The 14757-nt window shown below is 40.1% G+C and overlaps 1 protein-coding gene across 1 annotated transcript in view; it reads left to right on the top strand.

The window, feature by feature from the left end:
- LOC109928131 (actin-binding LIM protein 1) overlaps positions 1 to 14757 on the top strand; it is a 233631-nt gene that overhangs the window by 156214 nt on the left and 62660 nt on the right. Inside the window, exons 8-9 of the mRNA XM_048609205.1 lie at positions 1215 to 1273; positions 12997 to 13074. Of these exons, the coding sequence (XP_048465162.1) occupies positions 1215 to 1273; positions 12997 to 13074 (137 nt within the window). The remainder of the gene's footprint in view (positions 1 to 1214; positions 1274 to 12996; positions 13075 to 14757) is intronic.

The raw sequence follows: 14757 nt of genomic DNA, 5'->3' as shown, positions 1-14757 counted from the left end.
CAACTCTGACCAGAATGTAATGAATGAATTTGCCCAGATGTCCTACAGTACCAAAGTGATCAAATCAATACAAACTCAAGCCGGTATCAAAGCAAAACAATTCCGCTTTATCAGGAACAAAATTACAATAATCTTTGATACTAAAGGTTACTATACTTCCTGAGTCTCTTGTATACTTACATAGTCGCTGTTTCTCTGGCTTTGTCTCTGCAAAGCTGCCTTCCTTCTCTCTCGCTCTCGTTCTCACTCTCTCTCCACTATAGCTCACATCTCACATTTTCGAATGAACCTGTTAGACTATAACCTGGTGTTGTGTGATTTTTGACCTTGTCCACCCCAGTCCAACACTGGCATCTCCACAGCATAATTTTTCCATTGGGAAATCTGTTCTCAGAATAGCAAAAACAAGTATGTTGTTTGGATAATGTTTGGCCAACTTCTTTCATACCTGACCAAGAAATGTTTGGCACTGTTACCAGGTAACAATAACAACCTCCAGTTATGCCACCCCAAACTGAAAAAAAATACCTCCTACATTCACTAAGTCCAATCATCATAGCTGCCATTTATAGTATTGTCAACTTTTCCTGGAATTTATCATCTATGTTAGTGAAATAAGCTTTCATTTGCAACTCCCATTTAATGCTTAAAGTGGCTAGCGTTTATTATGTTTATCAAATACATTTTTTGTGTTGTTTTATAAGGTTAGGATTTTCGAAAGTGCAGGTCATTCTTCTATTGTGTTATTTTATTCGTTTATGAGATGTGGGCATTACTAGCTAGGCCAGCATTTATTGCCCAGAGGGTAGTCAGGAGTCAACCACATTGCTGTGAGCCTGGAGTCACATATCGGCCAGACCAGGTAAGGATGACAGTTTCCTTCTGTAAAGAACATTGGTAAGCCAAATGGATTTTTCCTGACAATCAACAATGGTTCATGGTCATCATTAGACCTTAATTCCAGACTTTATTTGAATTGAAATTCCACCATCTGCCCTGGTGGGATTCAAACCCAAGTTCCCAGAACATTACCTGGGTCTTTGCATTAATCGCCTAGCAATAATATCATTCGGCCATCATCTCCCCTGTATTAATCTCCAAACAGAGCTAAGAGTTTAAAAAAAAGAGATGATCGAAATGTTGCTCAGTTACTGGAACTGTTCATTCACTTTATAGAGCTTCATGTTCATATTCCACTCATTCCCCCCTGACAGGCTCCACGGTTTGGCATCCCGATTGTAAGAAGTCCACCAGGGCTGAAGAAAAACAAAGGGTGAGTACATAATGCAAACAAGCAACAATATGAGTGCTAATCATACACATATGTGTTATCCTGTTACCATGAATTTGATTAATCTAGTTCATATATCTATTTAGGAAACTATAGTACAGTTTACATCTATTCTGAGCCTGCTTCCCTCTTTCACTTTACCAAGTGGAGAAAGTTTCCCCTGCCTGTTGCACATAACATAAGTTTAAATTGCTTTCACAGAATGGGTCTATGATTTTGAATGTAGCGTGGAGAAAATATTATCAGAAATGGAGTGGTGTACAAGTAGTATTCATGAGGCATGGATGAAGATTAATGGTTGCTCCTTAGTTGTGAGATTCTGTTAATCACAGGGATTTTGATGTCCTTGATTTAGCATTTTTACAATTCTGAGGCCACAAAGTGGAGCAAGGGTATAACTTATCAGCATCAGCACAATGGCAGCTGGGGATCAGTCCTTAGTGCAACAGAAGTGACTTAAACCCATTAAACCCTGAATGGTGGAAATAGCATCCCATTTGATTAGCACTCGCTTCAGGTATTAAACATTCACTCCCTACAAGCAGAGGTGTATAGTGGCAGCAGTATGCACACTAACCACTGCAGCAACTCGCCAAGGCTCCTTCAGTAGCACCTTCCAAGCATCTGACCTCTAGCACCTTGAGGAATAAGGACAGCAGGCACACGGGAACACCATGACCTGCAAAGTCCCCTCCGAGTCTCTCACCAACCTGTTTTCACAATATATTGTCATTGGGTCAAAATCATAGAATCCCTGTACTGTGGGAACAGGCCATTTGGCCCAATAAGTTCACACCGCCCCTCCGAAGAGCATCCCACCCAGACCCATTCCCATATCCCTGATTTCCCCATGTCTAACCCACCTAACCTAAACATCCCTGGGCACCATGGACAATTTAGCATGGCCAATCCACCTAGCCTGCATATCTTTGAACTGTGAGAGGAAACCAGAGCACCCGGAGGAAACCCATGCAGACACTGGGAGAATGTGCAAACTCCAAACAAACAGTCGTCTGAGATTGGAATCGAACCTGGGTCCCTGCCGCTGTGAGGCAGCAGTGCTAACCACTGAGCCACCATGCTGCCTAAATCCTGAGACTCATTCACCAACAACATAAACAAAATTTGTAAAATTGAGGGAACATGTGAACAAGGAATAAAAGTCAATTAGAGGAACTTGTAAAAAGCAATTTTTCAAATTGTATTGCAGAGGTTTCAGAGAATGTGGATTATATTTCATTATAAATTTGTTGGCTTTCATCGTTGGATTTGGATAGCTCATGATGAAGGAGAACGGGATCAGTTAGCCTGCAGACACCAAATAAATCTGTAGTAAAATCATGCTATTAACCTTGAAGCCACAGTTGACAGTCAAATTCTTAAGCAGAACCAGTGAGTTATTTTATGCCATGTAATTGTTACTTTAAAGTTATAATGGGGCAATATAATAACATGCTTGCAATGAAGCAATGAACAAAGTAATATTGGCCTGTCACTCAGATTGATAATGAACAGTGAAACCAATTGTTTCTTTAATTAGAATGTTAATTGTTGTTAAGATCATTCAAACTTTCAAATCTATACACCCTCTTTAAATTAAAAAATAAATGGAAACCTGAATGATCTCATTAAAATTGGTAAATAGCACTTGCTCTATGGTGCAAAACATTTGTCCTGTTCGCTGAATTGACAAAGTATTATGATTTCTATCCATGTCCTCCATTCCTAACAGGGAAATTTTGCAACATTATCCTTCTATGGAGGTGTTGCAGGGACAGGAAAACAAACCTTCATCAGATTTTTCAATGGAATGAAGTAGCTGTATCATATGCCAGCATGCAGATTAATTAATGTCTTTGTGCGAAGTTCCTCTGGACCGTATTTAAACAGAGCCATTACTTTCTTTTTTCCAATACAGTGTGTCCTCCATTTTTTTGGCAAATATTCCAATTGTCAAGGTGTATGAATTAGGCAATCTCAACAAAAGAACAAGGGTATTGCTTTTTAATTGCATCATTTTTATTTAAGGGAGAAGATCAAATTATGCAAAAGGAATAATTCTTTTAAGATTATAAAGTATCGGAAAATAATTAGACCATTCAGCCCATCAAGCCTGCTCTGGCATTTGATCATGGCTGATATTCTCCTGAGTTCTCCCCATAGCCCTTGATCCCCTCACCAATCAAGAACTTAGCTATCTCTGTCTTAAAGACGCTCTGAATTGCCCTCCACAGCCTTCTGCGGCAATGAGTTCCTCAGATTAACCATGCTCTAGCAGAAGAAATTCCTCCTCATCTCAGTTCTAAAAGGTCATTTTTTCATTATGAAGCTGTGCTGACAGGTCCTTGTCTCTCCTCCTGGTGGAAACATTTTCTCCATGTCTGCTCTATCCAGGCCTCTCAGCATTCTGTAAGTTTCAATGAGATGGCCCCATCATCCTTCTAACCTCCATTGAGTACAGAATAAGAGTCCTCAACCACACCTTATATGACAAGCCCTTCATCCCTGGGATCATCCTTGTAAACCTGCTCTGGACCCTTTCCAATGCTAGCACATCCTTACATATGGGGCCCAAAATTGCTTGCAATATTCCAAATGTGGTCTGACTAGAATCTTAAATAGCCTCAGCAGTACATCTCTGCTCTTGTATTTTAGCTCTCTTGAAATTAATTAATTTCAATGCTAACATTGCATTTGCCTTCCTAACCGCCAATTGAACCTGCTTCTTAACATTAAGAGAATCCTGAACAAGGACTCCCAAGTCCCTTTATGCTTCAGATTTCCAAAGCATTTCCCATTTAGAAAACAGTCTCTGACTCAATTCTTCTGACCAAAGTGCTTAATCTCACACTTTGCCCTATTGTATTCCATCTGTCACTTCCTTGCTCACTCTCCCAGAATGTCCAAATCCTTCTGCAGCTTCCCCACTTCTGCAATATTTCCTGTCCCTCCACCTATCGTTGTGTCATCTGCAAACTTAGCAACAATACCCTTCATGTCATTTGTCCAGATATTTAATGTATAATGTGAACAGTTGTGGTCTCAACATGGACCCCTGCAGAACTGCTCTTGTTGCTGGCTGCCAACCTGAAAAAGGTGCCTTTATCCCACTTGATGCCTTCTGCCAGTCTACCAATCCTCTTATCCATGCCAGCACCTTGCTCCTAACACCACAAACTCTTATTTAGCAGGCTCCTATGAGGCACTTTGTCAAAGGCCATCTGGAAATCCAGATAGATCATGTCCACTGGCTCTCCTTTGTCTAACTTGCTTGTTACCTTCTCAAAGATTTTAACAGATTTGTCAGGCATGACCTCCCCTTGATGAAACCATGCTGACTAAGCCCTATTTTACCATTCACTTCCAAGTACTCTGCAATCTCATCCTTAATAATGGACTCTAATATTTTACCAACAAACAAGGTCAGGCTGACTGACCTGAGATAATAAGGTGTAGAGCTGGATGAACACAGCAGGTCAAGCAGCATCAGAGGAGCAGGAAGGCTAACTGACCTAAAGTTTCCTGTTTTCTGCCTGTTCTTTCTGAAAGAGGTGCTACGTTAGTCATTTTCCAGTCCTCTGGGACTGTCCTGACTGTAGTGATTCCTGAAAGATCATCACCAATTCCTCCACAATCTCTTCAGCTATCTCCTTCAGACACCTCAGGTATAGTCCATCTGGTCTGGGTGACTTATCCACCTTCAGGTTTCAACTTCCCCAGCACCTTTTACTTAGTGATCGCCTCTACATTTACCTCAGCCCCTGACTGTCTTGAAGTTCTGGTATGTTACTGATGTCTTCCACCATTAAGATTGATGCAAAGTACCTGTTCAGTTCCTCTGCCAGTTCTTTCCTCCCCATTACAACTTCTGCTGCCTCATTTTCCAGCGGTCCACTTTTGCCTCTCTCTTACCTTTTTATAACATGATTTGATCTCAACAGTGAAAAAAATAAGTGAAAATTTACAAACAGCTTTCTACCATTAAAGTGGACAGTTTTTTTTTAATTGCACACAATTGTTCAAAAATGTTTTCTAACTTAATATCCAAATGGCGATGTGATAGTGAACTGTTCCATTATAGAATTATTTTGAGGCATGAGCTGATGCTGAAGTGAATTGGGCTCTGATTCCCCATGCACTGAAGCCTATCATCCTATGCCTCACAGTGTGGGCAGACAGTAGGCATAGTGAGTGGGATCTGTGAACCAATTGTGCACACATTCTTAAGAACCAAAGATTGTTAATTCAGTATCCTAAACAACCCTTCAGTTGCTGAATGTCCACTTCCAATAGGTGATTCAGTGAAGTGAAGTGTGTTTTCAGGTTGACCTGTCACTAATAAGGGACCTCTCTAAAGAAATAACTTAGTGATTTAATTCCCCATGTGCTGTCCTATATCAGAAAATGATCATAAAATTCTAATGGTGTCACCCTTCACTAGCTGCTGGAGTACAACATTCTGAATTCTGACACTCTGTTCATTGTTGGGAACTCCTTTAGGATATTTTAGTAGTCTAACCTTCCACTATGGAGCAAGATCAACTAGCTCTTGGTTCAGGTACATAGCACCAAAGGAGGAGAGATCCTGATACTGGAACCACATTAGCAGCTTCTGTGAGCTTAGGGTGATACCAGCATGAAGGTTATTTGAACTGAAACTTAAGGAATTGCTCACGGATGTTAATGTGGAGATCCAGTTTTAACATCTTAATTTACAGTTTGGGTAAGAATTGTCATTATCATTGACAACCAATTATTCAAACATTATCCTCACTGTCCATCAGGATTGATGGTAATCTAAGTACTGCTAATTACAGAATTCTAATGTTCTCAATCTTAGTACTTGTACATTTTCCTAAAGTGTTAAACTTTTAATGTATTTCTTCTTTAACCTATTTTCTTTGACTTAAGTCATGAAAGAAATATGCAAACCCCTCTTGAAAAATGTTTGCCTCTGAGTGTTGCTAATGTTATTCTTATTGTGCAATCTCTAGCACCTGCAATTTTTCCTGAGTAGGATTCAACTACATGGCACAGTTTATTTAGCTCGGATCACGGATGTTAACTCGTGTGTGAAAAAACAGGACATGGTGGAATGTATGAACAAACCTGTTCACAAGTTGATTGTTTTTTTTCTCTTTCTTCAAATCTATTCCCATTGCATATTAGGTCAGATATCAGTTGATATAATGAGAAACCCCCCAATCAAATGAGAGCTGTGAGCTGTTTAGTGGCAAGCTTTGAATAAGAAATGTAACATCATTGATATTCGGGTAGCTTATAAAACGTCTCTAATAAACCAAGTAAAAACTTTTATATTGAAAACAAAAAAATGCTGGAGATCACAGCATGTCAGGCAGCAGCCATGGAGAGAAAGCAGTGTTATCTAGAATCGAAACGTTAGCTTGCCCTCTCTCCATTGGAAGCTGCCTGACCCGCTGTGAACTTCGGCATGTTTTGTTTTCAGTACAGATTCTAGCATCTGCAGTAATTTGCTCCTAAAATTTCTATTTGTTATTAGTTTTGTTTATTATTAATATTGAATGGCAAAATTTTAATCTTTGAGTTTCTAATGGACAATGGTAAGTAGCTTGATGATTAATATGTGATAAAACATTTATGGATGCGCGTACCTTTTACAATCAGTCTTAGTGGAGAGTAGGTCCTTACTACAGGTGTGTTTTCCATACATACTAGATTCACTCCAGAAATAACATATACCTCAATCAAAACTGGAATTCCCTTGAAAAGAGAGTTATCCAGATCATCCTTGTACGAAGAGCTACGTTGCACTAGCTGACCCAGCTGCTTGTTATTCAAGATTAAGTTTTTCACAGAAGCAATTCTTCACATTCTATTTGCGAAGCCCTCTGTGATAGTCACTAGGTTACTATTGTTACTAGTTCATGTTGACGCTAAAAACATCTCTTCAAAAATGATCAACAATAGCCAATGAGAAATATCAGTAAGTTTCACATTACCTCCAGGTTTACAGCATCAATTTTCAATGGTTTAGGTGACAAGGAATTAACTTGAACAAATGGTTTTGCTACTTGGTTTATTAGGAGCAAAACAAATGGAAAGAAATCATTTTTACTTGTCTCTTTTACAGAGTCTAAAAATATCTTATTTATGAAATAAATGCCTCAAAGAAATGCAGACAACTCAGTCTAAACAGATTTGCTTGTTCACACTTTCTTGCTTCATCTTTTGTGGGCCACCAGCATTAAGTTAGCAGACAGTCATTATATAATGTCTGATTCACTTAACTTGTGACAGAACATTTCATCCACTGCTCCATTTGCTACAATCAATCCATTCACCTTGCTCAGATAACTTATGCTGAAACATCACAGAATTGTTTTCCTATATAATTCGGCAAACAACAAGAGGAAGAGAAAACAGTAAATGTTTATGGGAAATTAGATTGTTTAAAAATTCAGCCAGTGTCTGTATGCATAAAACCATGTTTCTTTTAGCATATTCCAAATTGTTAAAAACATTGATTTTATTTTACTGTTTTTAATGTCCGAACACTCCATTAGAACTGGTGCATGTAGAATTAGACCATAAGACCATGAGATATAGGAGCAGAATTAGGTCATTCAGCCCATAGAGTCTGCTCTGCCATTTGATCATGGCTGATACATTTCTCAATCCCATTCTCCTGCCTTCTCCCCATGATTTCTGATCCCTTAATATACAAGAAAGACCTATCTATCTCTGTCTTAATTACACTCAGTGACTCAGCCTCCACAGCCTTCTGTGGCAATGTGTTCCACAGATTCACCACCCTCTGGCTGAAGAAATTCCTCCTCATCTCAGTTCTAAAGGATCATCCCTTCATTCTGAGGCTGTGCACTCAGGTCCTCATCCCTCCTTCTAATGGAAACATCTTTACATCTATCCAGGCCTCTCTGTATTGTGTAAGTTTTGACGAGATGGCCCCACCACCCCCCCCTCCCCCCAATCCTTCTAAAATCCTTTCAGTACAGGCCCAGAGCCCTCAACTGCTCCTCACATGACAAGTCCCTCATCCCGGGATCATTCTTGTAAACCTCCTCTGGACCCCCTCCAAGGCCATCACATCTTTCCTTAGATACAGGGCACAAAAAATGCTCACAGTGTTCCAAATGTGGTTTTGATCAGAACCTTATAGAGTGTGTGCAGTACGTTTCTGCTTGTGTATTCTAGCCCTCTTGAAATGAATGCTAACGTTGCATTTGCCTTCCTAACTGCCAACTGAACCTGTATATTCATCTCAAGAGAATCCTAAACTAGCTCTCCTAAGTCCATTTTTGTGCATCAGATTTCCAAAGCTTTTCCCCATCTAGAAAATCGTCTATAACCCTATTCTTCCTCGCAATGTGCGTAACCTCATACTTTCCCACATATTATTCCATTTGTCACTACTTTGCCCATTATCCCAGCCTTTCCTAGTCCTTCTGCAGCCTCCCCGCCTCCTCAACACTACCTGTCCCTTCACTTAGAATTCTATCAACTGCAAGGATTCATTCAGAAAGGAAAATGCTATTTTCAGTCATCTTTAATTCTCCCTGGGCAATGCTCCCATGCAATTTCCTGTCCATCGGGTATACTGCCAAGAGCATTAAGACAATAATTAATTTCAGAACAAGAGGAAGAAAGTAAATCTATTCAGCTCTTCAAGCTCTGGATGTCATTCACATATTTTATATTCATGATTTGATCCAAAACTTTTGTTATATTTGCAGCAAAAGCAGTATTGTTTTTTTTCTAATTTCAGCCATCCAATGTGATATTAATTATTACAGTAATTGCGTTAAAAGTTTATTCCTGGCCAGTTTTGACTAGGCTCAGTTTCTGAACAAGCTGTTGTGAAAACTGTCTTTGAGTTCTGGTCAGACTTTTCAGGACAGCTCACTCTGGAAAGGATAGAATCTCTGCTTTATTGCAAATGTTGGCAAGAAATTGTTAATTTATTGATTTTCTTTTAAAAAGGAAAACAACATAATCCATGTATACTGGTTAATTTATGTAAGTAACCTCATCATGTCAAGGATAATGTTACTTTTAATTTGTATATAGCTGAAAAGCTCTGCCCTTGATCTTCAATGGCAAGATTATGCCTTAAAAGAAATAAGTACAGGACAAGTTTTACCAGTTGGGATTATTGAGTGTCTAAGGGTGTTATTTATTTGCCATCATTTTAGCACAGATTTGTAGGTAGCTATTTCCTAACACAGCAAATTAAAAGTATGGAATCTTTACCAATGAAGAATATTAGGATAAAGGATAAGTTAGAAGGATGTAATCTTATTTTTCAAAACATTAAATTACTTCTTTTGTTCCTGAATCTTAGCGTAACACCTTTTCACAGAAGGATTGAGTGAAAGATAATTGGCACACTTTAAATTCACTGTGTGGAGCATTTAAACCATATATAATTCACAGTTTAGTATGCTAACTTTAAGGATTTTATAAAGAGGAAATGATTCCGTGCAATAAGCATACATATAATGTGAATACATTAGATTTAACATGAAAACCTAACATTATACTTCATTACTTCGTACTCAGTTGCAGTGCAGACTATGTGAGCTTGCAACATCTCAAGGAGAAATGACAATGTGGTGCAGAGTAAATTACAGTGCCATCTACATTGTCTGCCAGGGAGCAGTTGATTTAATGGTCATTATAACATTTGGCAAGAGAGCACTGCGATTGTTATCAACAAGCAACTAGCACACTCAGCTGGGTTTTGTTTTGTTTGAGCCTCTTATTATAATTAACTCGATAAATTTGTAATTGATTATAGGTAGCTGATTCTGAGTTAAGAGTTTAAGTAAAAAGTGTTTTAATTGTGCCAAGTTCTCTTGAGTTTTTTGACAGTTTGTTTCAATTAAAAACACTAATGTCTGCAAAACTCTGCAATTATCGCTTTTCTCCAACTGAAACCCGTGCAAAATTTTCATTTATAGGTGTGGAGTTAAATAGGTCATTTGGCCCTTTTTGTACATTCTTATATGACATTTTTAAACAGCAGTTGTTTTCTTTCAGTTATGTGATATGGTGTGTGATATCTTGACAATGCAGCCTATTGTAGTGGCAGTTGTGGCCTTGCCACTGTAAAGATGAGTGGACAGAAAGATGAGTTTTCTATCACAAGTGCCACCTAGTAAAGTCTGTTGTGTATGGCAGCAGCTTACCAGACAGATCCCTTATTCACAGGCACTCAGTACCTAATTGAGATACTTGGCACTGGGAATGGGGTCTGCTAAAAGAGACCACCTTGATTTTGCTTCTGAATGCCCCCTCCACCAACCTCCCTGCTGCAATACCTATCCCGATCACTTATGTCTTTCCAAAAACCCAGTACTGATCCATAGAGCGACCTTAGTGTATGACTGCAGTAACCTTTGACTGGCTGACAGCCCTCAGGGGCAGGATTTCCAGCTGATTCGGAACTTAACTCAGTAAGAGGTCTGTCATTGTCCGGGAAGGTGCCAGATTACTCTGAAGTAGGGTCCCAATCCGAAACGTCAACTTTCCTGCTCCTCTGATGCTGCCTGGCCTGCTGTGTTCCTCCAGCTCCACGCTGTGTTATCTTTACACTGAAATATTGTCGGGCCACTCCGTGGAAAGGAGACCTGGGGCTTTTATCCATACATCCAAGCAAACATGCAAGCTCGGAGCAGGAATAGGCCACTTGGCCCTTCGAGCCTACTCCACCATTTAATAAGTTTGTGGCTGATTTGTTTGTAAACTGAACTCAACATTTCTGTCCCCCCACACTAACCTTTGACCCCCTTGCATTCAAGGATTTGTCCACTTCTACCATAAAAATATTCAAAGACTCTGATTCCCCAACCCTTTGAGGAAGAGGGTTCCAAAAACTCTGATAGAAACAAATTTTCCTCATCTCTAACTTAAAAGGGTGACCCCTTATTTTTTGAAAGATGACTTTACCTATTAGATTCTCCCTCAAGAAAAAATATTCTCTGTACCTCCAACATGTCCAGCCCCCACATGATGTTATATATTTCAATCAAGCCATTTAATAACCTTCGAAACTCTAGTGGATACAAGTCCAACCTGTCCCATCTTTCCTCATAGGATAACCCTCTCATTCTAGGTATTAGTCTCATAAATCTTTCCTGGACTTCTTCCAGTTCATTTACAGCTCTCCTTTAATAAGGAGACCAGTGCTGTACACAATACTCCAGTCTCACCAATGCTCTGCATAACTGAAGTACCACCTCTGTATTTTTGTACTGAACTCCCCCAACTGTAAACAAGACCATTCTGTTATCTTTCCTGTTTGCTTGCTGTACCTCTTCTTCAACCGGCAGGCAGGAGTCATATCATTTCGACAAGATTCCCCACCCCATATATCTGTTCCATGTGTATAATGTGAATACGTTAGATTTAACTTGCAAACCTAACATTATACTTCATTATTTGTTACTCAATTGCAGTGCAGACAATGTGAGCCTGCAACAATTTCAAGAGGAAATGACAGCGTGGCACAGAGTAAATTACAGTGCCATTGTCTGCAAGGGAGCAATTGATTTAATGGTTATGATATCATTTAGCAAGAGAGCACTGCAATTGTAACCAACAAGCAACTAGCACACTCAGCTGGGTGTCATCTCGACTTGATTCCCCACCCTGTATATCTGTTCCATGGTATATGCAGTAGAAGCATGTGGTAATTAATTTTAACAATGAGGCCTAGTTTCAGGTCTGAAATACTTGCAGCTCTACACTTTTTTGGCAGATAGCAGCCAGTGGCATCTTTGTAGGGAGGCTATGGCTGCTTTACTGCATGAACTGACTATATACCCTTTAGTTATGATGATGCTTCACAAATTATCCCTGGGAAGTGGTTTTGGAATTTCAAGCTGCTCCTTAATTTGCTAGTTGGATTCTCAGAATTTTCTGTTGTTTGCTTTTTAAGTTGTTGGCTGGCTGGGGCAGAATTTATTGCCAATCCACAATTGCCTTTGAACTGATTGGTTTGCTGGGCCATTTCAGAGGATAGGTAAGATACTGCTGTGGGTATGGAGTCACACATAAGTCAGGCCAGGTAAGGATGTCAGATTTTCTTCATAGAAGGCATTTTCGTGATCCAGATAACTTATGACATTCGACATATGGTCACCATTAGGCTAGGTTTTAGTTCCAGATTTTTTTCTTAATTGAATCCAAATTTCACCATCTGCTTTGGTGAGGTTTGAACTCATGGCCACAGAGCATTAGTCTGGGACTTTCGATTATTAGTCTAGTGACATTAATCACAATGCCGCTGTCTCCCTTTGAGTTAGAGTTGCTGTTTGTAACTGTGCAGCTTCAGGTTGAGACTTCTAGCTATCCGCCTTACACAGTCAGAGCTTGAATGTATTTTCTATGGCTGATGGCCAGGTTATTCATGACCAGCTCGACTTCTGTGGCTAAGATTGAACTTGCCAGTGCCACTGAGGAATGCCATGTCACAATATTTCAGATGTTGATAAGTAAGAAAGCAAAAGGGAGATTGAAGACTTTTAGCTCAACTTAACTTCAGATGTTAAATATTTTGTGCTTAAAACTTGTGCACATCTTTGCATTTTTGCTGTAAAGTATTATGTTGCAAAATGCTTCAATGTTTTGTCACACGGTGTTAAATTGTTAACCGTCAGAAAACTAATTCTTCTCTTCTCTTTATTTCCTCTATTTCTTTGCAGCCCACACGATCCTCTTCTGAAAGTATTTCCTCCAGACCTGGTTCCAGCATACCCAGCTCACCTGGCCACACAATTTATGTGAGTAACTAGTAACAACATTTATTTGCTTTTGAACTCAGAATGACTACAAAAAGCAAATGTAATATGGATGATACAAAAACCGAAGGTGCTGGAGAAACACTACAGGTCTGACAGTAACTCTGTTTACTCTCTACAGATAATGTTTCAAGTCCATTGACGCAGAAAATCCTGCGCTTGAAAACCCACTCTCTCATGGAACTTCTGGCCCAACATACCTAAAGAACTCTGGGTAGAGAATTGGCCTTCTTAGCTAAATGAAAACACATGACAGTGGGTTTGTGGCTAAGAGTTGATGCCATCCTTGAATTGAGGGACAGCTAACATATCATTAGCAAACTTAGCGACAATAAAGTCAGTCCCTTCTTCCATCTTTATTCATCTTTAATATGAATCATAAATAGTTATGTGCAGTCCTTAAACTTCCTGTGGTGCTGCAGCCAAGTCATTGGCCAAAATCCTGGCATTGACCTCCATGCCTATCTGGTCTTATGGGCTTTGCCCCAAAGGCCTCTTTGCCAACTGAGGAGGAGAATCTCACCCAACCTGTCCACCTCCTGTACCATCACTTCAGTCGTTCATCGTGGAATCCTGATGTATGTTCTCTTGCCCCTTGTGCGGGTAGCTCAATGGTTAGCATTGCTGCCTCACAGCGCCAGGGGCCCAGGTTTGATTCCACCCCCAGGCGACTGTCTATATGGTGTTTGCACATTCTCCCCGTGTCTGCATGGGTTTCCGCCAGGTGCTCCAGTTTCCTCCCACGGTCCAGAAGATGTGCAGGCTGGGTGGAGCATCCATGGGAAATGCAGGGTTACAGGGATAGCGTGGGGGGGTGGGTCTGTTTGGGATGCTCTTTGGGCAATCAGTGTAGACATGATGGGCTGAACAGCCTGCTTCCACACTGTAGGGATTCTATGATTCTACGGTTTTGCTGGTTGGCAAGCTTCTCCTTGGTGTCCAGCTCTTGCACAGCTGGTGCAGCACATTGTCTTTAAGAGGTCTAGTTGACTTCAAGAGCTGTGAGCTTGCATTAATTGTTGCTTACTCATGCATACACTGAGGGTGCAGCTCATTGATTCTGCACAAGGCTGCACAATACAACCTGACGTCAAGTTTGCACATTGTTTGCCTCGTATCCACGGCTGTGGAGCCACCATGATTTGTGATTCCCACACCCATTTACAGTGCTTATGAACATACAACTCTTGAATACCCATGACTGTAATTTCTAAGACGATATATTCTGTCTGTGCATTTCTTCTGGTCACAAGTCTCCATGGTGTCGTGTAATTTGTGAAAAGAGAAAAGAAGTAAAAAAGAAAGACTTGTGTTTCTTGCAGTTTTCGTGACCACTGATATGTCAAAGCCCTTTACAATCAAGGAAGTCCTTCTGAACTGCAATCATTGTTGTTTGGCAGACAATTTGCACAATGTGATCATGACCAGATACTCTGTGACTAATATTGATCGAGAGATAAATAATGGACAGAAAACAAGGATAAATCCCCTGGTCTACTTTGAAGAAGTGCCACAGGATCTTTTGCATCCACCTGCACAGGCAGATGGGGTCCCTGTTTAAGGCCTCACTAAAAGACAATGCCTCTAGAGTGCGGCATTCCCTCAATATTGTTTTTTGAGAGTTTGCATTGACTCTTGTGCTTAAGCCTCAGAGTGAGACTTGAC

This window comes from Rhincodon typus, chromosome 20 (genome assembly GCF_021869965.1).
Source record: "Rhincodon typus isolate 14 chromosome 20, sRhiTyp1.1, whole genome shotgun sequence".
NCBI classification, from domain to species: domain Eukaryota; kingdom Metazoa; phylum Chordata; class Chondrichthyes; order Orectolobiformes; family Rhincodontidae; genus Rhincodon; species Rhincodon typus.
The sequence above is the reverse complement of the archived record's forward strand: the minus strand, read 5'-3'. Positions and strand labels throughout refer to the sequence as shown.